This window comes from Ostrea edulis, chromosome 1 (genome assembly GCF_947568905.1).
Source record: "Ostrea edulis chromosome 1, xbOstEdul1.1, whole genome shotgun sequence".
NCBI classification, from domain to species: domain Eukaryota; kingdom Metazoa; phylum Mollusca; class Bivalvia; order Ostreida; family Ostreidae; genus Ostrea; species Ostrea edulis.
In genome coordinates this window covers 35,427,083-35,448,775 of record NC_079164.1, presented here as the reverse complement: position 1 = coordinate 35,448,775, position 21,693 = coordinate 35,427,083, and the positions used below count along the sequence as shown (strand labels likewise).

The 21,693-nt window shown below is 36.9% G+C and overlaps 1 protein-coding gene across 1 annotated transcript; it reads left to right on the top strand.

Annotated features, from left to right (window-relative positions):
* Window positions 1-249: 249 nt before the first annotated feature.
* Window positions 250-21,614, top strand: LOC125658223 (uncharacterized). The gene is made up of 9 exons (XM_056146923.1): window positions 250-463; window positions 7,109-8,074; window positions 8,343-8,472; window positions 8,728-8,893; window positions 9,115-9,923; window positions 10,618-10,811; window positions 14,009-14,126; window positions 17,046-17,200; window positions 21,086-21,614. The coding sequence occupies exons 2-9, from the start codon at window positions 7,131-7,133 to the stop codon at window positions 21,189-21,191; spliced, it is 2,622 nt and encodes an 873-aa protein (XP_056002898.1). The 5' UTR covers window positions 250-463; window positions 7,109-7,130; the 3' UTR covers window positions 21,192-21,614.
* The last annotated feature ends 79 nt before the right edge of the window (window positions 21,615-21,693 follow it).

Genomic DNA, 21,693 nt, shown 5'->3' with positions numbered 1-21,693 from the left:
AGCTAAGGAAATGAATCTGATCATTCTAATCAATCAGGTGTCCAAAAAAAAAAATAATAATAATAATAAAATCTTAATCAACTCCATGAAATCAACAAATGTCTTTTTTAACGCCTTTCAATAAAATCCAGTTATAATGATAGATTTCATTCTTCATTAACCGTGAAATCTATACCTAACTGGAAAGTTTAAATCCGCATATGGTCTACACAGCGTATATTTTACAATAGAGCCTGAAACTGTTGGAGTGTGAAGGGTGGACTCGCAGCGTCACCGTTTCAAGGCCGTCTACCCTCAATTCTCTTACTTCCAGTCTAATTCGGATCCTCTATATTTGAGGGGGGAAATAATAATACTGGGAACTTAAATTCAAACTGTGTTCTTAATTCTTGGATGTACCAGAAATTTTAGTTATAACTTTGAGAGGGACTTGGAAATGTCCCTGACTCAATAAAAACGAAAGGTAAGCTTTAGTTCCTATGTAAGAGGATTATAATACTAAAAAATAAAAATAAAATAAAAATAAAAAACCACCCACCCACCCACCCCCAAAAGAAGAAGAAGAAAAAACATCTAGAATCAAAATGTTTTAACTTATTAAGTGTTTGTGAATTTCTATCATTTCAAACTAATATGTAAAACCGCCGCCATCAAGGGAAGACGCTCCATAACAATACATTAAATATTCTCACCATATCGGAATCTTTTTTCTATGAAAGTTAGTAACAAAAGTTACTTTTTTTTTCATTCAAACAAAATCCTCAGCATCAATTAATTGTAGTAAATAAAAATACAATAAGTTCAGCCCAAAAACTTAACAAGGAGAATTTTGGTATTTCGGATGCGTCTTCATTACGTATTTACGATTATAATACTTTTTTTCTTTAAAAAAAAAATCAATTCCACAGACCCGATATTTGTTGTTCACTGTGTTGAAATACAATCCCTCCAATGGTAGCACATGTAAATTGAATTTCGTTATTCTTTGAAATTTGAATCACAGCATCAAACTGTTTAATTTTAACAGTAAGAAATCGGACAACAAGAAGGATGTTTGAAGAAGCGATGATAAAATTAGCTACTTCAAGGTTAAACAGAGTCTCTAATTGTATAGTTTGGTAATGAACACGCGCACATGCACTGATATGTTTCAAAAGGGAGAATTTTTCTTTTATTTTCTTCCTTTTTTGGTAGATTAATTAAGTTTTGTTGTACATATTAGGGTAAAACATATGTACGTGATTTATTACTGAAAACAACACCAATGCGATTCAAAGTAGGAATACAAGATATATACGCAAAACATACGAATGCTCTTTTTAAACAGAAAGAGTGAAATTCATAGTGTAACATTTTATTGATTTGATCAAAATAACAACATTTTATGTTACTAAACGGAAAGGGGGAGGGAATAAGAAAGGACAACCCTTCAGTGCTAAAGTGCTTCATATTCGTATCATTGATTTTGAACACCCCTTTGAATAGTGCAAATTTGTCATTCATATACTGCCATGCAAATCAGTTTAAAAATATATTTCTAGCCTAAAATAATTATTGTGGCGACAAAGCAAGGCAATGCACACACCTGTTGATCTTTCATAGCGAGCACACTTGAGTATGGCTGCATTCTATACATATGATACACTGTAATGTTCAGCAAGATTCTGCGATCAGGAATATACATTGGATCACTGGAAACCATATATAGAATTTTGAGTGGGAAAATTTAGACTGAAAGTGTTTTAATGACTAGCGGACTTAGAGAGAGTGTGTACACCCTATAGATAACACACAGGCGAACTGTAAGAGGGAGTGCACACCCCTAATATTTATTGGATCATCACCTTTTCTGCAATATTGCACAGAATTACATGCGTCAAATCAATGATACATGTATCATATGTACTTTTGACGTAATCATAATATGTGAGCTTAATTTTTTTTATTTTCTCTTTATTCATCAGTATTAGAACTTCAAGTCATAAACAAAATCACTGACTTTCGATAGATCTAATTCGACATTCGATAACATACCCCCCCCCCCCCAACCCACAATCCCAACCATCCCTTGCATTTCACAAAACTGACGGAGTATCCTGAAAAACCGACCAGAAGTGATTTCATTTTTTTAGTCTAAGGGATCTTGATCTTCAAGGGGGAGGGAGGACTTTTTGGGGTGGCGTTTTGGAATTACCGTATCTGTGATGCAGTCACAACGCGTTCAATCTTTCTTTTTTTGAACACCATATAGGGTATCGTGTCAGTATGTTTGTTCTGTTAGAACACCATCGGGACAGTTCATCGTGTCAGTATGTTTGTACTGTTAGAACACCATTGGAACAGTTCATCGTATCAGTATGTTTGTACTGTTAGAACACCATTGGAACAGTTCATCGTGTCAGTATGTTTGTTCTGTTAGAACACCATTGGGACAGTTCATCGTGTCAGTATGTTTGTACTGTAAGAACACCATTGGGACAGTTCATCGTGTCAGTATGTTTCTTCTGTTAGAACACCATTGGGACAGTTCATCGTGTCAGTATGTTTGTTCTGTTAGAACACCATCGGGACAGTTCATCGTGTCAGTATGTTTCTTCTGTTAGAACACCATTGCGACAGTTCATCGTGTCAGTATGTTTGTACTGTTAGAACACCATTGGGACAGTTCATCGTGTCAGTGTGTTTGTTCTGTTAGAACACCATTGGGACAGTTCATCGTGTCAGTATGTTTGTTCTGTTAGAACACCATTGGGACAGTTCATCGTGTCAGTATGTTTGTTCTGTTAGAACACCATTGGGACAGTTCATCGTGTCAGTATGTTTGTACTGTTAGAACACCATTGGGACAGTTCATCGTGTCAGCATGTTTGTACTGTTAGAACACCATTGAAACAGTTCATCGTGTCAGTATGTTTGTACTGTTAGAACACCATTGGAACAGTTCATCGTGTCAGTATGTTTGTTCTGTTAGAACACCATTGGGACAGTTCATCGTGTCAGTATGTTTGTACTGTAAGAACACCATTGGGACAGTTCATCGTGTCAGTATGTTTCTTCTGTTAGAACACCATTGGGACAGTTCATCGTGTCAGTATGTTTGTTCTGTTAGAACACCATCGGGACAGTTCATCGTGTCAGTATGTTTGTTCTGTTAGAACACCATTGGGACAGTTCATCGTGTCAGTATGTTTGTACTGTTAGAACACCATTGGGACAGTTCATCGTGTCAGTATGTTAGTTCTGTTAGAATACCATTGGGACAGTTCATCGTGTCAGTATGTTTGTTCTGTTAGAACACCATTGGGACAGTTCATTGTGTCAGTATGTTTGTTCTGTTAGAACACCATTGGAACAGTTCACCGTGTCAGTATGTTTGTTCTGTTAGAACTCCAGTTCACGGTACAATTATTGGAAGCTGAACTATGATTTCACTCACTATCAGACAAGTTGCCACTGCGCTAGAAATGAAACATATTGATCAATAGAACCAATTTGTCCATGAGAAATGATACTAAAATTACAAGAAAAATCCATGTGATCAGATTTTGTGCGGCACGGACAGACGTGACTTTCAATACTATAGGGCTATTGAACTTATATTGGTGAATATTAGCACGAGTTGGCTGTGAAAATGCACGAGCTTGCGAGTGCATTTTGACAGCCAACGAGTGCCAATATTCACCTATATAAGTTCAATAACCCTTTTATTATATAGCTAAAGTGTTTAGTTGTTAAATTATATCCCTCTTCACTCAAACTACTCCAAAATAGACGAGATATCATCAATTTTGGCATCCAAGGTGAAAGTGTGCAATAACAGCATGCATTTCTTAACTGTTCAATATTTAACCCGTCATTAATGCATGAAGCAAACTGATTTTGTAAATGGGGGCATCATAATTTATGTACAGTAAAACATTTTACTTAAGTAAATATCAAATACCGGCTCTGTCAGATTCGGAGGACCGTCGTCTGCCATTTTGGCTTGTTTGCGTCGTTACGGTAACGTCAATATTGAACGCTCATATTCGGAATGTTTCGGGCGCATACAATTTACGCAATGCAAAGTTAGCGTTCAATAAAATCTCAGGATATTGAACGCTAACATTCTCTAGATTTTACGCAGATTTTATAATTGACTATTTATTAGCTATATAATAAATAGTAATATATTATATAAAACTCTGGAAGGTGATAAAACAAATAGTTCTAGTTTTACACCCTTGTCTGATGCAATTCAAATGCACGTAGAATTGTTTTCAAAGTGGGGTGTGGCAACTAGAAAAATAGGTTGAGTTCACAATAGTCTAAAGATTGTTGACAAGCCAAATGATAAAATAATAATAATGATAATAATGATTAAAAATAAAATTCTAAAAGGGTGCTTCTGCCCAAACCGTAAATGGGGTGAATGGGGTGGAGGCAGTGAGTGGGTTACCCACTTAATAAAACGAATGTAGCATGCAACATCAACGAACATAAACTATATAAGGAAAAACGCTGTCCTCCCCCGAACCCTGTTGCTACGTGCCGGATTCAAACGACGATTTTCTCGTTAAATATTCCTAGTATAAGATGATTATTTTTGTCATAGTTTTTTCAATTTTAACTTCTTTCATCTACACTGAAAAATATCCTAACCAAAGTATGGATATGTCGAGTTTTCGTTTTTCTTTTGGTTTTGTTTTGTTGCAGTTGTTTTTAATTTGTTTTTGTTCCTGTCTTTGTTTCTGCTTTGCTTTGTTTTGTTTTCTAACTTACTGAATCAAACTTAATTTTCAAATATGATTGTATTGAATGGATAACCAGCGGAAAGCATACTTCTTTGAGTCTCATAGAGTCCGAGTCACTAAAAAGAAAACAATCTTATCAGGTGTAACAGTACACACGCATCCAACCGTGAAAGTGACATTGGTGCGCTCTTTCTATATAAAGAGAAAACTTTGTAACCTTGAATAAAAATTTCCCATCTAGACAAGATACCTACTGAAAATTTTCATGATAAGTGCTGGCGCTTGCAATTCAACACAAAATAAAACGGGAAAAAAATTGCATCGCTACAGACCGTGTCGTGTCCAATTTCTATTTCAGTGCGTTTTGAAATGAATAGCCTTATCAGGCAAATTCATCGAAAATACGAACAAATATTGAAATGAAGAGGTTAAAATTCAAAGTGTCATACTGCGCCGTGAACTTTAAGGACAGGGTATTTTTGGTATTTCTTTTGAAGTATTGAACAATTGTATACAAGAAATAAGTACTGATCATAACGGGAAAGCCGTTTTGAAGTATGCTATAAATCTTAAGAACTCTTCATCTAAAAATGTGTAATTACACTAAAGATCCATTAAAAACCCTTCCCCTGTCCCTGTTTGCTTTTCTATGAAGACGAAGACTAAAGAGATACACCATCTTTTTGTCTTGGGACCAAATCAGATGTTCAATTTCATACACAAACAAAATACAAGGGGTTTAGGGGGAATTGGGAGACCAGATCCTATTATGTGAACTGATGTTGATGTTTTTTCACTATGTAGATCCTCAACTAAATCATTTTGGCAGTTCGTCTGAATACTTTCTAACGATTGAATGTATATTGTTTAACGTTCCTCTCGAGAATGTTTCACTCGTATGGAGACGTCACCATTGCCGGTGAAGGTCGGCAAAATTTAGGTCTATGCTCGGCGCTTACGGCCAATGAGCAGAGAGGGATCTTTAACGTGCCACACATGCTTTGACATGGGATCTCGGGCTTTGCGGTCCCATTCAAAGGGCTGCCTCCTTTAGTCGCCTCTTACGACAGGCAAGGGGGTACTGAGGACCAATTCTAAGCCGGATCCCCACGGGATTGTACCATGAACGTAGGCGCAGAACCGATGCTCTCTGGGAAAATATTGGGACATCAGAGAGCTATAGATTCATCTCCAATAAAAACCTTTGATTTACGGCGCAGAAAAAAATGCGCACGGTTGAGGCCTTACAGTATATTGTTGTATTTTTACATTGCCATTTCATAAATTTAATATTAAAAAATTCCTAACACATTTTCCTACTTTACTTGTGTCCAAACATACCTTCAAATATTCATTAAAGCCACATACAATATTTTTTTCGGAGAGCTACAGTTCTACAGCTAACACGAACGAAGCCTGTATTACTTTTTGTAGCCAGTATTGAACATTTTGTAGTCAGTATTAACGTTTGTAGCCAGTATTTAACTTTTTGTAACCAGTATTGAACGTTTTGTAGTCAGTATTTAACGTTTGTAGCCAGTATTTAACTTTTTGTAGTCAGTATCTAATTTTTTGCAGTCAGTATTTAACTTTTTGTAGTCAGTATTTAACATTTTGTAGTCAATATTTAACTTTTTGTAGTCAGTATTTAACATTTTGTAGCCAGTATTTAACTTTTTGTAGTCAGTATTTAACTTTTTGTAGTCAGTATTTAAATTTTTGTAGTCAATATTTAACTTTTGAGGCCAATATTTAACTTTTTGTAGCCAGTATTTAACTTTTTGTAGTCAGTATTGAACTTTTTGTAGTCAGTATTTAACTTTTTGTAGTCAGTATTGAACTTTTTGTAGTCAGTATTTAACTTTTTGTAGTCAGTATTGAACTTTTTGTAGTCAGTATTTACTATTATATAAATGTTCATTTTCTGTGTTACTTTTTGTCGCTAGTATTAGTATTTACTATCATACAATTATTCATTTTCTATTTTTGGAACCAAACTAAACTAGAAATAAAAGAAAGAACAGCAAAGTATTTCTAAAGTATAGAGTTGAAGGGGGAAAGTGACAAGCTTATGAAATCGATTTTTCCAGGGGAACAAAGTCATAAAAACTGCATGAATCAAAAGTACTTTTTCAAAAATATAACATTGTCATCTAATATCATACTTGTAACGTAGTCCCTAATTCAAATCTGAACAAATAGGGTGACATGCACTCTAAAATGCTTCAGTACGCATTTCATATGCTTTTTTCAAAAACCATTGGCAACGTAGCTACCAAGCTATCCCTCGCAGTTCTCGTGTTCAGACCCGCCCCTCTTAGATTCATTAAACCCAAAGTATATCAATACTTTTTTCCTTCCTCTGATTTTCACAGGGGAGCCAGAAAAAATCCCACCATGGAGCAAAGGCTGGAACGAATAGTGTGTGTGGTTATCATTGTGATGGCGACAGTCACACTTTGTGACAAGAGTATATTTGACTGGGTACCCAAGGATAATTATGGTAAAATAAACGGACTTATGGTAGCTATAAAGAAAACCAAGGACTGTAAAGCAAAAACGCAACAGGCGATGACCTTACCCAAACACAGCGTATCTCAGATTCCGAGAGCTAACCAACTTTTGAACAAAATCTGGTACAAAAACCGAACTGCTCTTGTTCATATGCATAATATGGCACTAAACAGGGCTTACTTTTACAGCTACATATTTCAAAAGTTAAACAAATCTCAGACAGACTTCCAGTATCAGCCAGGGTGGTTTTATAACTACGTGTCTGTAACGGCGGATACCAACGCTAACAAGGGGATCTTCAACGCATCAGCTCTCATGTTTGACAACCACAACTATTATCCTAACTGGATGACAAACTTTGACTTCAATAAGACGCTCCCGTTGTTCGGTGTTCGATCTTTTAGATTTGACGATACATTCGATATGGGAGTTATTCTCCGAGAACCTACTGGAAGAACAACGTTAGTGCAGGATATCGGGGCTATAGGGAACTACACACACAAAGGTTATAAAATGGCCCCTTGGTACAGCTTTTGGCTTCCGGATAATGAACCTACAATGGACTCAGTGCAAAAATTTACTTACGCTGTGAATGTCAAATATGCCAATGGAACGGGGCGCTGGCTACATGACGAGTTTCAGACCACCCCGTTTTTTGGTCCGAATTCTCCCGGTATTGGTGACACAGACGATATGTACATGCCTGTACGTTTTACCGATGCTTACTTTGACTGCAAAATGTCCAACAAATGGGTTGTAAGCGCCGTCGCACCCATTGTGGACTTTATGCCGAGATATTCTAACTGGACCCACCTCAGGCGACCAAAGTAAGAACATCTTATACTTTTCCTAAGGTTTTGTCTTTCCTGTAACGAGCTCTTGTGTAACTTCGGTGGCTTAGTCAGGACCACTTCCCTGACAGTTACCCTTTGTTTCCCGATCTTTCTGTTATAGAATTAAACAAAGTTTCTACTGTCAGACAGATGAGATTGATCACTGTTCGTTATCTTCACCTTTCATAAGTATGCACTTTTGGAAAGATCTCATTCACTTTGAACGATGAGAAGATTTCATAGTCAATCGGTCCCTTTGCAGATTTGTCGGCGTGGCCGTGATGGATATCGACTTTAAGAAGATCGACTTTAACGCTTGTCCAGTCAGTATCGGGAACCCTGGTCCAAGTTTCTTGTCGGGAGTCAGCAAGTGTAAAACTAAGACAACACAGGTGAGTGTAAAACCAAGATCACTCTGGTGCGCATAAAATTGATAAAAGACTATGCAGGCACATTGCTGACGCCTGCTTCATGGAAGTGAGATATAAAATATATAGTACGCCGATGAAAGATAATCATATATGTAAGAGGGATTAAACAATTGATGAACAGAAAAAGTGAACTCCTATTATTTTACGATCATGAATCCTAGAAGATACCACATAATCAATATAGCATTACTGATATCAAAAGTTGTTTTCTTGTAGTGTAAACATGTTTCTGGAAAGGGCTTTAAGCGAGGGGCGTATACCTGCATCTGTAACTCCGGGCGCAGCTACCCTCCAAGAGTCGGACCACCATGGAAAGGCGGGGATTTGGAAAAAGCAACTGAGTTTGAAATTACTGTTGGTTATAATTGTCGACCGACACAATGTAAGTCGATTTTAAACAGCTTATGAATTTGAAATCTATGGTGGTTACAAATGCCGACTTACAGGATGCAAGTTGATTTACAACATTCTTATTTTTGCAAAGTGGCTCTGTTGAATAGAACTTTCTTCATTGAAGATGTTTTAGCTATTGGATTCCCTTGCCTATGATCAGGTCTTATAAACATGATTATTATCATTATACATGTCATTATCATTACGCAGATCTCCGGGTGCTTCCGGTTGTGGACACAAGCGCCCTTAATGTAAAAGTAGAAGGAGACTCTGGATCGGATCTATTCTTAACTGATCGCTACACTGGACGCCAACTCCGGTCAGTCAATGCCAGCCAATTCTATGGTCCAGTCCGAAGAGAGGCTGTGAGAAAAACGCAGCAACCACGCGCCATTAAACGCGAAGCTGTAAAAAAAGATTACATCGATCAAGATTTCAATAGAGAGCCTCTAATAAAGAAACAAAAGAAGAAGAGAAAGAGGCGAGAGGCTCAGTTTGACCAGAAGAATTTTGACAGAATGCAAGGCATTTTCAAAACAATCAAGAAGATAAACAGAGATAACTGTAAAACGTTTTCAAACCGAGCTATGCTCCTACCTGGGGATGTTGGATACGGTGTAGAGACCAAGTTTGACACCCAGGCCCGCTTTGCTCTCCGAATTTCTCATCTTCTAAGCAACTGGTTTCAGAATGTAATTCCAGGTGAAAATTTTGGTTACCTTAAAGGTGGGAACAGAATTCATCACGAATTATTGTTTGGAGAGGTGCTAGCTAACGTTTTGGCGGATTACAAGGTGCTATCCAGCGGCATATACTTCGAACCCCATGTGTTTGAGGACTGGGATGGAAAGTCGAGGGAGTTCTTCGGTCCTTTTGCTTGGAAGCGGGACAAGAGCGTGTACGCCATTGACACGGCAGGATTCAAGAAAAAATACATTGATGAAGATTGGTACGTTAGAATCCGCCAGCGTTGGCAGACGAACACTGCAGGCGTTAAGAAGTACAGGATGAAGGCAAAGGTATCTAGGAAATCTACAAGTACTGTTAATTACACGATTTCGAGAGATAAAACTTACTCTAATTTGTTATTTCCATTACCAAGGCACTTAACTTGACAGAAAATAACACTAAATATCAACCATTACAAGTCGACGTGAAATCCAAAATGGCTGACTTCGTCGATTTTCGTCTCAAATTACTTCAAGTCAACTTTTAGAATTGATATCCTAGTATATGATTTTATGTCGTTCAGTTAAAATCAACTGACCCTGTTTCACAGATGTAGAACGAGTAAAAATGAGGCGTACACTAGCTGAGTTCACAAAGAGATACATGTATGCTTGACAGAAAATAACAAAACAATGGCTTAGTAGGAATCTGAGGCAAACATTAGCCATTTTTGTGTAAAATTAGGATTTACCATATTTAGTATGAATTAATTATGTTTACCACTCCGACATTAATGTCCACGTTTTCAGTAGGAAATAATACAAGTCATGTTAACAGTAGACCAAGGTGGAAGGAAATTTCTTTACAGATTTTGTGCTGGACTCTCATGCAATATCGATACATTATCATTAGACTTAAAAACATAATCTACATAGAACCATATATTTGTGATTTATGTAAATACCAAATGGATTTCCTTTCTTCCTCTTTACTTTCTCGTTAATTTTATCGTTCTTGTAAATTGAAATATATTTTAATTGACAGGTACGCTCTGATATTAAAGGATCGAGCTCGGTGAACTTTGAATACTACCCAATGGGATACAAAGCGCCTAGTGTTACACATGGAATATGGACTCAGCCTTACTTCCGATGTGACGGTCGTGTGGACGCCTGGGTAATTACGTATGCTGTTCCGTTCATTGGTTTGGATAGGCTTAGGTCCAAACTGAAATTTAAGTAAGTTGTTTGTAAGTTATTGTCAAGATCAACTGAAATCAAAAGAATGAACGAAGAAATGATTCCGTCCGACTCGTTTCCAGTTTACTCATTATTGTCCAAATATATGAGCGTTTGAATTTTTGCGGGAAGCGTAGGTGTAAAACACGCAGATGATATGACAGCGTGCATTTAAAAGGGGGTTTGAGTTTGTTCAAATCAAGTGTCTCGCCCTTTTTGAAGTGGAGATAATTAATAATTAGTGAAAATATGTGGCATACTTTAAAAGTCTTCTTCTGTTCTTAAAAGCACCACTTGGATCATTTCAAACTTGGCACATATCATCCTTGGATAAAGGTGGTTCAAGTTTGTTCTAAAGAAAGTCAATGTTTCCTCCAAAAGGGGAGATAATGAACAGATGCAATAATAGGGTCGGGGTCATTTTAAAATTTTCTACTCACGAATCACAAGGTCAGAATATTTATACGGCAGGTCCCTGATATACAACCTATCATCGGGTCAAATGCTGTATGACGTGTTTCATACCAATTGTTAGGCTGTTCTTGGCACACTGATTTTGACTATGGATTTCTCCGGTTACCTGATCAAGATATAGGGCTCACGGTGATGTGACCGGCCAACAGGGGATGTTTACTCCTCCTAGGTACCTTATTCCACCTCAGGTATGTCCAGAGGTCCATTGCCCAACTTTATGTTTTGTATTCCTTGTAGGAGTTATGAAATTGATCACTTTCGTTATCATTACCTTTCATAAAGTAGATACAAATTTGTGTAAATTATGGTCGCGGGAGTAGATGGGACCACATTGGGGGATTAAAGTTTCACATGCGGATATATAGGGGAAACAGAAGAAGAACAGGGCCATGATTAGTCATGATATGCAAGTATCCCCATGTAATGCAGAATCATTGTCGTTCAATTTTCTAGCTCCAGGATGTAGGATGGCATCACCATACGGGATAAAGTTTTATATCAGAATATATAGGAAATATCGTCTGAAGAACAGAAGGGCAATGGTTAACCAATTTAGTATGTCAGCATCCTCAGGTCGTACATATTCAAGTTCATTGAAACCATGATCCCCTGGAGTAGGTTGAGATAACAATAGGAGATCAAAGTTTCACATGGGAATTCATAGCAAAACATCTTAAGATATCTTTATCTGAACAACAGCAGGGAATGCTTCGTCATATATGATATGCAAACAGCTACAGGTGGTTCAAATTCAAGTTTGTTTACATCAGGAAGATTAAAAGTTTTATATAGGAATATGCAGGAAATTGAGGCATCCCCATGCTGGGTGAATTCAAATTCGGTTAGGTTTTTGACACTTTGGGACTACGTTGTGGCAACAATATGGGGTCAAAATTTTTCATGAAAGTTAACATTGAAAAAACAATCTTTTTAAAAATCACAACAGCAAAGGTTTAGTGACTCAGGTGAACGATATGGCCAATGAGTCTCTTGGTTTTTTTTAAAGTTTTAATAATTCAAATATATGATATATGATCTGGTGCATCAAAATTGGTACCGTATAAGTTTTACATGTGTATACTTTTAAAACCGATGCTGCAATTGATAACGCAATATTCAATTTAACTGTACAAGTATACAAACATAACGACTATGAAATGTCTGAACTTAAACATTCTGGTACACATTGTCATGTTACGGTTGGTACCTCAGTGATACTGCTGTCACGGTTAGTGCCTCAGTGATACTGCTGTCACGGTTAGTGCCTTAGTGATAGTGATGTCATCGTTAGTGCCTTAGTGATAGTGCTGTCATCGTTAGTGCCTTAGTGATAGTGCTGTCACGGTTAGTGCCTCAGTGATAGTGCTGTCACGGTTAGTGCCTCAGTGATAGTGCTGTCACGGTTAGTGTCTCAGTGATAGTGCTGTCACGGATAGTGTCTCAGTGATAGTGCTGTCACGGTTAGTGCCTCAGTGATAGTGCTGTCACGGTTAGTGCCTCAGTGATAGTGCTGTCACGGTTAGTACCTCAGTGATAGTGCTGTCACGGTTAGTGCCTCAGTGATAGTGCTGTCACGGTTAGTGCCTCAGTGATAGTGCTGTCACGGTTAGTACCTCAGTGATAGTGTTGTTACGGTCAACCGAAAAGTCGGTTAACCACGGTAAATGCACATTCGGTTCAGTTCAGTTTGTATTTTCCGAATTTCGTTTCGGTTTTATTTACCTTGTACTATATTCCATTTGGTTTGCTAAACGTGCTATGGTTGGTTAGATATCTTTATCAATGTTATTCTAACTAATGAGATTCCATGTAACATCGGTAATAGTAAAACGAAACATGGCGACATGTAGAAAGAAATCGCAAGAGTGGGAATACTTAATTGTCTAAGAAAGGGAGAGTCAGAAGTTGTTTACAAAGCAATCAGTCTGCAAACTGCGCAAGTGGTATGATTGCGGTAGCTACGGAAGGTCATGAGTTCGAGACACACTCAAACCTGAGATATAATCATAGGTTGTGATTTTTCCTTCGCCAAACGCTCGGCATTTAGTCATGAGAGTCACGGGTGTTTTAAATACTTTGAAAATGAGGATCATGTGTCGCAGTAGGCGTTAGCACGTTAAAGAATTCTTACTGCTACGACCGTTTAATTATAAGCACCGTGCATAGCTCAAAATTTACAGTACCTCGCCTACAGCTAGTATATCAACAAAACCTTAAAAGCTTATTTTACTTGTTGTATTGTACCTAATGTCGACTTTAAATGAAGATTATTTATTCATTGTTGGTTTGTTGAATAAAATGCATTAGAAATAAATGTTTGCGTTTGTAGTTTGTACTGAAAAAAGAATACTTCATGGGCCATATTATTCTTGAAATCATTAAGTTATTTTAATCAATCACAAAAAATAAAACCGAACCGAAAAAAACGAAAATTAACGTTTTGTTTCATGAACCGAACCGAAACTTGTCTGGACCGTTACATTCCTACTCAGTGATGACAAGGTGTGGTTGCATTGTCATGTCATTTTAAGTCTGCAGCACTTAAATAGCAAATTTCATAGTAGTAGAGATTGTAAATAATTCGTCATGATTATATTTGGGTCATCAAAGGCTTTTTGAGATTTTAGTTCCTTTGGGGCATTTTGAATATTGAATGTGCAAATCAAATACTGTGTAATTTTATATTTTGGCCTGTCTAATGAAGGTATTTTGATTTTCTGCAGGGGCGTAGTTACCGTTGACATTCCATTAGAGGCTCTGGAGATCAACCAGTGTTACCAGTCCTTCAGCGTCCAAAACGCTTTCAAAAACACCGCCAGGTGTCACTACCCATCCCAAACAGTAAGTCTCATACACACCGCCAGGTGTCACTACCCAACCCAAATAGTAAATATTATACACACCGTCAGGTGTCACTACCCATCCCAAACAGTAGTCTTAAAAACACCGCCAAGTGTTACTACCCATCCCATACAGTAAATCTTATAAACACCGCCAGGTGTCACTACCCATCCCAAACAGTAAGTCTCATGCACACCGCCAGGTGTCACTACCCATCCCAAACAGTACATGTAAGTCTTATAAACACCGCCAGATGTCACTACCCATCCCAAACAGTAAGTCTCATACACACCGCCAGGTGTCACTACACATCCCAAATATTAAGTATTATACACACCGTCAGGTGTCACTACCCATCCCAAACAGTAGTCTTAAAAACACCGCCAAGTGTTACTACCCATCCCATACAGTAAATCTTATAAACACCGCCAGGTGTCACTACCCATCCCAAACAGTAAGTCTCATACACACCACCAGGTGTCACTACACATCCCAAACAGTAGTCTTAAAAACACTGCCAAGTGTCACTACCCATCCCATATAGTAAATCTTATAAACACCGCCAGGTGTCACTACCCATCCCAAACAGTAAGTCTCATGCACACCGCCAGGTGTCACTACCCATCCCAAACAGTACATGTAAGTCTTAAAAACACCGTCAGGTGTCACTACCCAACCCAAACAGTAAATCTCATAAACACCGCCAGGTTTCACTACCCATTCTATAGTTATTAAAAAAAAAGTCACTACCCATCTAAAACAGTAAGTCTTAAAAAGCATGCCAGGTAATAGGCGACTAAGTGGGGCAGACCTTCGGGTAAACCGCAAAAACCGGGGGGGGGGGGGGATGGTCACATTCATTCTGATGAAGTTATTGAGTTTTTTCATGTCATACCAATAATAATGTTTTTTAATGTCCATACTTAGTCCCCTGGTTTTAAATATTTTCATAACTGTGATGTAGTCATACCTCCAAGTACGAAATACTTATCATGACCTGTCTTTGGAACGAAGTTATGAACAGCTAATTATACTGATCTATTTCACCGATTCTTTGATTTTGGCCTCATCCCGCATACAGTTAATTTGGTTAGTTCAGTATCATTTCTCGCTGAGAACATACTTTTTTAAACTTGTCCTTCTAACACTTCATTTTTTTTTTCAATATGTAAACTTATCTTTTTATCCCAGCCTTGGTACTTTAGTTTTAGTGCTAGTTTGCATTTGCTTCATTTATTTAGTATTCGTTTCTATAAAATTATTCTATCGTCATGAAGAAGTGACGGTTTCTCCTGAAAATTTGACAATTTCACATTGTTCGTGTCTTTGTTCAATTTTTGTCTCGGTAAGTCATAAGGTGACGTTGTTCGACCGTCCCAAACAGTGAGTCAAAAGTATGCATCACTAGGTGTCATTACCAGACCATTGAACTCATTTGAAGAGTCAGTTAAATGAAACTAGTGAAGTTTAGAGAAAAAAATCATCTTTCAAAATATATATACAGTATCAGACAGCTGCAGTCAGCATCGATTTTTACATCAAAGACTTATTTAGAAAGACTGCAGGTTCACCATGAACATCAAACATGACACCAGTAGTGAATTATCTCGTCATATTTATCTTTTGTCATTAGATTAATCCTTGCCCGAAGGAGGGCACACGGTACTTACCTCTGCAAGACAGTGCACACCGATGAAGGTCTATGATCAATATTTCTTGTAACGCAATGTTTGATAGAATATGTTTAGAGGATAATTTTTGATGCTCATCAGACCGATCATTGGGCAATTATAAATACGTCTGAAGTATTCATTGGTTTCAATGAACGTTTACAAATCACTTATCGTTCTATTTCTATTATTACACCAGTGTTTCATAGCATAGTATAAAAGAATCTGTTTTCTCCGGTGGGGATCCGGGCTAGAATAGGTCCCCAGTACCCCTTGCTTGTCGTAGAATGCGACTAAATGGGGCGGTCCTTCAGATGAGACCGCTAAAACCGATGTCCCGTGTCACAGCAGGTGTGTCACGATAAAGATCCCTCCCTGCTGAAAGGTCATAAGTGCCGAACATAGGCCTAAATGTTGCAGCCCTTCACCGGCAGTGGTGACGTCTCCATGTGAGTGAAGTATTCTTGAGAGGGACGTTAAACAACATTTGTACATTTCAGTGCAAAAAAAACATCAAACAGAAATATTGCTCATTGAAAAATTAAACAAATCTCAAAAATCGTTAACACCATAGTCATGGACTCTTATTTCAGTGTCATTTTACGTTTTAAAATTTTACATTTGGTTTTGGCACACTATTGTCGTGTATGACCATATCAGGTCTATCTATTCCTCTTGTTACAACCTTCTATAAACAGATATAAATCTGAAATACAACCCCCCAAAAACTTCTCAAAAATAGGGATGCCACGAGAGACGTTGTACCTGGTTTGATTGTCTTGTGTCTTCACTGCACATGAAAGGTGAAGATGACGAACAGTGATCTATCTCATAACTTCTATATGCAATACAAAATAGAAAGTTGGGCAAACACGAACCCCTGAATATACCAGAGGTGGGATCAGGTGCCTAGGAGGAGTAAGCATTCCCTGTCGACCGGTCACACCCGCCGTGAGACCTATAGCCATGAGTTTGGATGCTAACTGAAGTGTTTTATACCGATTGCTGGCCGTTCTAGGGACACTGAATTTGACTACGGATAATTCCGTTTACCCTATAAAGATAACTCTCTATTTTGTATTGCTTATAGGAATTATGAGATTGATCACTGTTCATTATCTTCACCATTCATCTACAATCAATGATGTAATGCTGTAAACCATATTTTATTCGCGTGCAAGAAAATATGTTACTATGTTCAGTCTTTTGTCTAGCTTTAAATGAAATATCAAGTCTATGTGTTTTTCAGTGCTCCCCCATCGCCGGATACAAGTTCTCCAGAGGCGCCTATAAATGTGCATGTCGCCAAGGTTACGAGTACCCTTTTAAAGACGGACGCAACTTCTTCCAAGGTTCACTTGTAGACATCGAATACGAAAAGAAAATGGCGGGACTTTTCAATCTGTGAGTTTATCTTGAATCCTCGCAATCAATTTGTTTTAGTTAACCAGAGTAATCTCTTTTCTTGAATCTTACAATCATCTCCCACCGGATAATGAAAGACAACTTCATTGTATCTTCATTGAAATCATATATAAGATTTGTCCCTGTAAATGTTCACAATGGGCAGAAAATAAACGATGTTTGATTTATTTATTTTATCTATACACTAAAAATAAAGTTCATGGAGAAAATAATGATTTCTTTTGAAAATGTATGTTTTCTAATCAAGAGGAAACTTAGATGATCAGCACTGTGCACTGTTTATGGGTTATTCTACTAAAAATAGAAATTAGTTATGCGCAGTAAAGATAAGTAACTATATTGTTGATTTTGAAGAGGATTATGGGAAGAAACGTTGTTCCCGCGCTTCTGTCAGGTCTCTCCTACCCAAAATAAAGTTCGTTGTAGTAAAGCCATAGCGAAAAAGTGAAATTCCTAAATTAAGCACAATTCAGAAAATCGGTATAAGGAAAGCATTATGGAACGATTTAGTTATTTGCTGAGAAAGTCTGGAGTATAGCTACTGCACGATACATCGCTTAACTGCTCTATATTCGTGCACACCCCACTGTAGATCACGGTCATATCTACGTCATCAATCACTGATACTTGTAGAATATTTCCGAAGCTATCGTTATTTATCGTAGGTATTTAATTTTCATTTCGGTTATTTCATTAACTAAAGGCTTTGGTAACGAAAACTAGTCAGGATATTTAACAAAACTATTCAACAGAAATGGAAATAGGAAATATTCGTAACTAGTGATCAGTCATCCAAAAGTTACTTTGCTAAACATCACTCTGATTCTACACAGAAGTACTCTGAAGTTGAAATAAAAAAAATATGCTGGAGTTCCTCATTGACAATGTCTTCGTAGTCGTTGGTGATCTAATCATTTAACACTCTGTTGGATTTCCCATGGTTACGCAATGTGATCCTTTGTTAGCTAACCTGTATTTATATTCTTATGAAACAGAGTTTATTCAAAAGCTTCTACACAAAACAAATATCTTGCTGTGGCCTTCAACTCCACATTTAGATATTTCAACGTTTTATCTATTAACAATAATCATTTTCATTATTGTAGAATCATTTAAATTCGTAAGGTCCAATTTTCGTGGATTGCTGAATTTTTACGGGTTCGTGGGGACGTAATTTCGTAGATTTATATATTTGTAAGAAAAATAACTCTGGAATGTATTTATTCGTTGAGGATGTAAAATGGTGGGTGAGGGGTACCCACGAATTCCACGAAAATTGAGCTACTACGAATTCTAATGATTCCACAGTAATATGTCGATTTGAGATATCCCTGTAAATTCGAGATTAAAAACCACAGAGTCCTCCACATCTGCTTCGTACTTAGATATTGTATTGAAAATAAATATTAACGGCAAACTGACAACTCAGCTTTATGACAAGCGGAATGATTCCAGCTTTTCCATCGTCAACTTTCAATATTTATGTAGCAATATTCCATAATCCTCTGCATATGGTGTTTATATCTCTTAACTGATTCGATACGCAAGAGCTTGTTGTGTGTATGATTAGTTTTTAAATCGAGGCAAGCTATTGACAAACAAGTTGATGTTACAGGATTTTCAACAGTCTCGTTTATAGTCAGCATTGCGCAAATTATATGGTCGTTGTAATGAATCAGTTTGCCAATACAACCTATCAATGAGATAAGTGCTGTCTGACGTGTTTCATACCGATTGTAAGGTCGTTCTTGACACACTGATTTTGACAACAGATTACTCTGTTTACCTGATCAACACATGGGGTTCGCGGAGGGTGTGTTCGGTCGACAGTGGATGCTTACTCCTCCTAGGCCTAGGCACCTGATCCCACCTCTGGTATGTCCAGGGGTACGTGTTTGCACAACTCTTTATTTTGTATTCCTTATAGGAGTTGTGAGATTGATCATTGTTCATTATATTCACTTTTCATCAATGTCATTTGTATGACCTGTTAAATGTTGTATTGACCATTTTGAAAGGTCCGTGTAGTTTTCATAACAATTTCCTATTACTTATTGCATTGATTGATCAGAGGAAGTTGTGCTAAGGTTGCTAGAAAGAACACGGTCGTTAAAAGAAGTATCCAAAAATTCCTATAGGATTTAAAGTTTTCTGTTGTTTTGTTTTGCATATACGAGTTATGAGATTGATTACTGTCCGTTATCTTCACCGTTTAAGAAATTTTATTATTAAATATATAATTATTATGAAGGTTTGACATTTGAACGTCTTACAGAATTCACGTTTTTACAATTAATTTTATTGTAGGTAATAGAGAAAATGTTGTGGAGTTTTAAACAATACGATCAGTTTGTAATGTGTACATATGAAATTCTAAAGTGTACAATGAAAGAGTAAATTAATGGTGTAATATTGAATAATCATAAGTGCAAACCAATCATTAGGAATTTAAGATGAGTACAGTCAAATTCAAAAGCAAATGCAAATGTTTTTCGGAAATCTTTATTTGAATATGAATAGGGCAATAACTTGATCCATAGTTTTCAATTTGCTGAGACAGTTCAATTGTTATATAAGTTTGTGATTTTAAAAGAAATCCCGCAAAACGAAGAAGGAATAAAGAATGAAGATAACGAACGTTGACAAAACCAAAAAAAAACCATATAGAATATTTATGAATATGGCAAACACCTTGAACATATCAGAGGTGGGATCATTTGCCAAGGAGGAGTAAGCATCCCCTGTCGATCGGTCACATCCACCATGAGCCATAATCCGTAGTCAAAATTAGTATGAAAAGAATAGTTTAAAAATTGGTATGAAACACTTCAGACAGCATTCAACACAGTTATAGCTTGTATTTGCCTATTAGATCATCATAACGATCATAGAATTTGCGAAATGCTGACTTTAAACGAGACCGTTGAGAACCATATAACATCAACTTATATGTCAGTAGGCTGCCTCAATTTGAAAATTGATATATTCCTATGTTGTGTGAGATTCAAATTTGTCCTGGGTGGGATCATAATATGGGGTCAAAAAATTTTGCGGAAATAAAGAGGGTATAATTTTAAAATCATCAGAGGTACAGCAGAGCCCTTAGGTTTCTTGTTGATAAAATGTATACATGCCATTGTAACCCAAGTTGTTTAAAGAGCATGGGGCTGGGTGAAATAGGGTATGAGAAGTGATTTAAAATCCAATCAAAATAATGAAACAGTCTGCGCAATAAAAAACTGAAAGCGCTTTCGCCATGTTCGCTTTTCATACAATTTGTTTGAATTATACGTTGCTAAGATACGTTATTGTTCTTCCTTGCTCAAGTTGACGTCATAATGATTACTTCTGGGAGCATTGAAATAAGATACATTAGATAAGAAAAATCATATCATTGGATTAAACAGTTTTATGAGAAAAATCCTGCTTTGATAAACGCAATATTTCATCGTCGCTCCACATTTTGTAAAAGGGAAAATTTAGAGTTTTTCTTTGCCACATTCAGCAAAATGTTGACAGCACGGGGTATTGCGGACACTGGAATCTCAAATCTTTTGTTTCTGTAATAGAACTCGTGCGATGAGTTTTCCCGTTTGTCCAATGTAAAACTCTTTGTATGTGGGGCATATTGCACAATATATTAGGTTTTTCAGTGCTCTTTTAAAAATGCATATTTTTGATATATGGGACTCTCACTCCACCATTTTCTGCAACTGAATTCTTCGTACGAAACACATAAGGATACAGCCCACGATGTAGTTTATAGATATGATATTGTGTGTAAGCAATCGACATTTCCAACGCCTTATTTTTCCATGTTAAAATGACTTGTGATAAATATGATTTTTATTGCATCTTTTTCAGGTACGATTCTCTGAAGTGTAGGACACAAGGCGTATCCATGGTGATATGCAATACAATTACACTAGTTGTAATGGCCATCATCGCTGTTTTCAGCAAGAGCATCTGACTTTTGTCATCAATTAACTATAATCAGCTATAATCCTGCCAATACGTAGAATCATTTTGTTTTCACGTGGTCATTTCACATCTGATATCCAAGGACTTCATTACATTATAGCTATTCATTAGTGATTAAGTGAGTTCGGTATGAATGTGAACAACGTGCTTGTATGTATCTGCTAAATACATTGTATTTGTATATGATACTCTTGTCTTTCTGCCTTATTTTACTGTTAATAGTATACTTTTATCTGATTTTACGATACTGTGAGACTGCTGAAATTACCCGTATGAAGAAATCCACTATTGCGTCATCATAATGTTTACATGAAATCCATATACATTGAATTCCGTTAAGTATTGTTACTACATTATGCATTTCATTAATGTATCCTATGATAATTAAATAATAAACATATATTAGTATTCATGTGTGTGTTCTTCTTGAGATTTTGCTTGTATTATGTGCTGCCGAATTGCATGAAGAGCTTAACGATTATTAACGATAT

Coding starts and splice junctions, on each gene's coding strand:
- LOC125658223 (XM_056146923.1), top strand. CDS start 7,131: ATGGAGCAAAGGCTGGAACGAATAGTGTGTGTGGTTATCATTGTGATG. Junction 8,075..8,342: donor ACCCACCTCAGGCGACCAAA/GTAAGAACATCT, acceptor GTCCCTTTGCAG/ATTTGTCGGCGTGGCCGTGA. Junction 10,812..14,008: donor AGGTCCAAACTGAAATTTAA/GTAAGTTGTTTG, acceptor GATTTTCTGCAG/GGGCGTAGTTACCGTTGACA.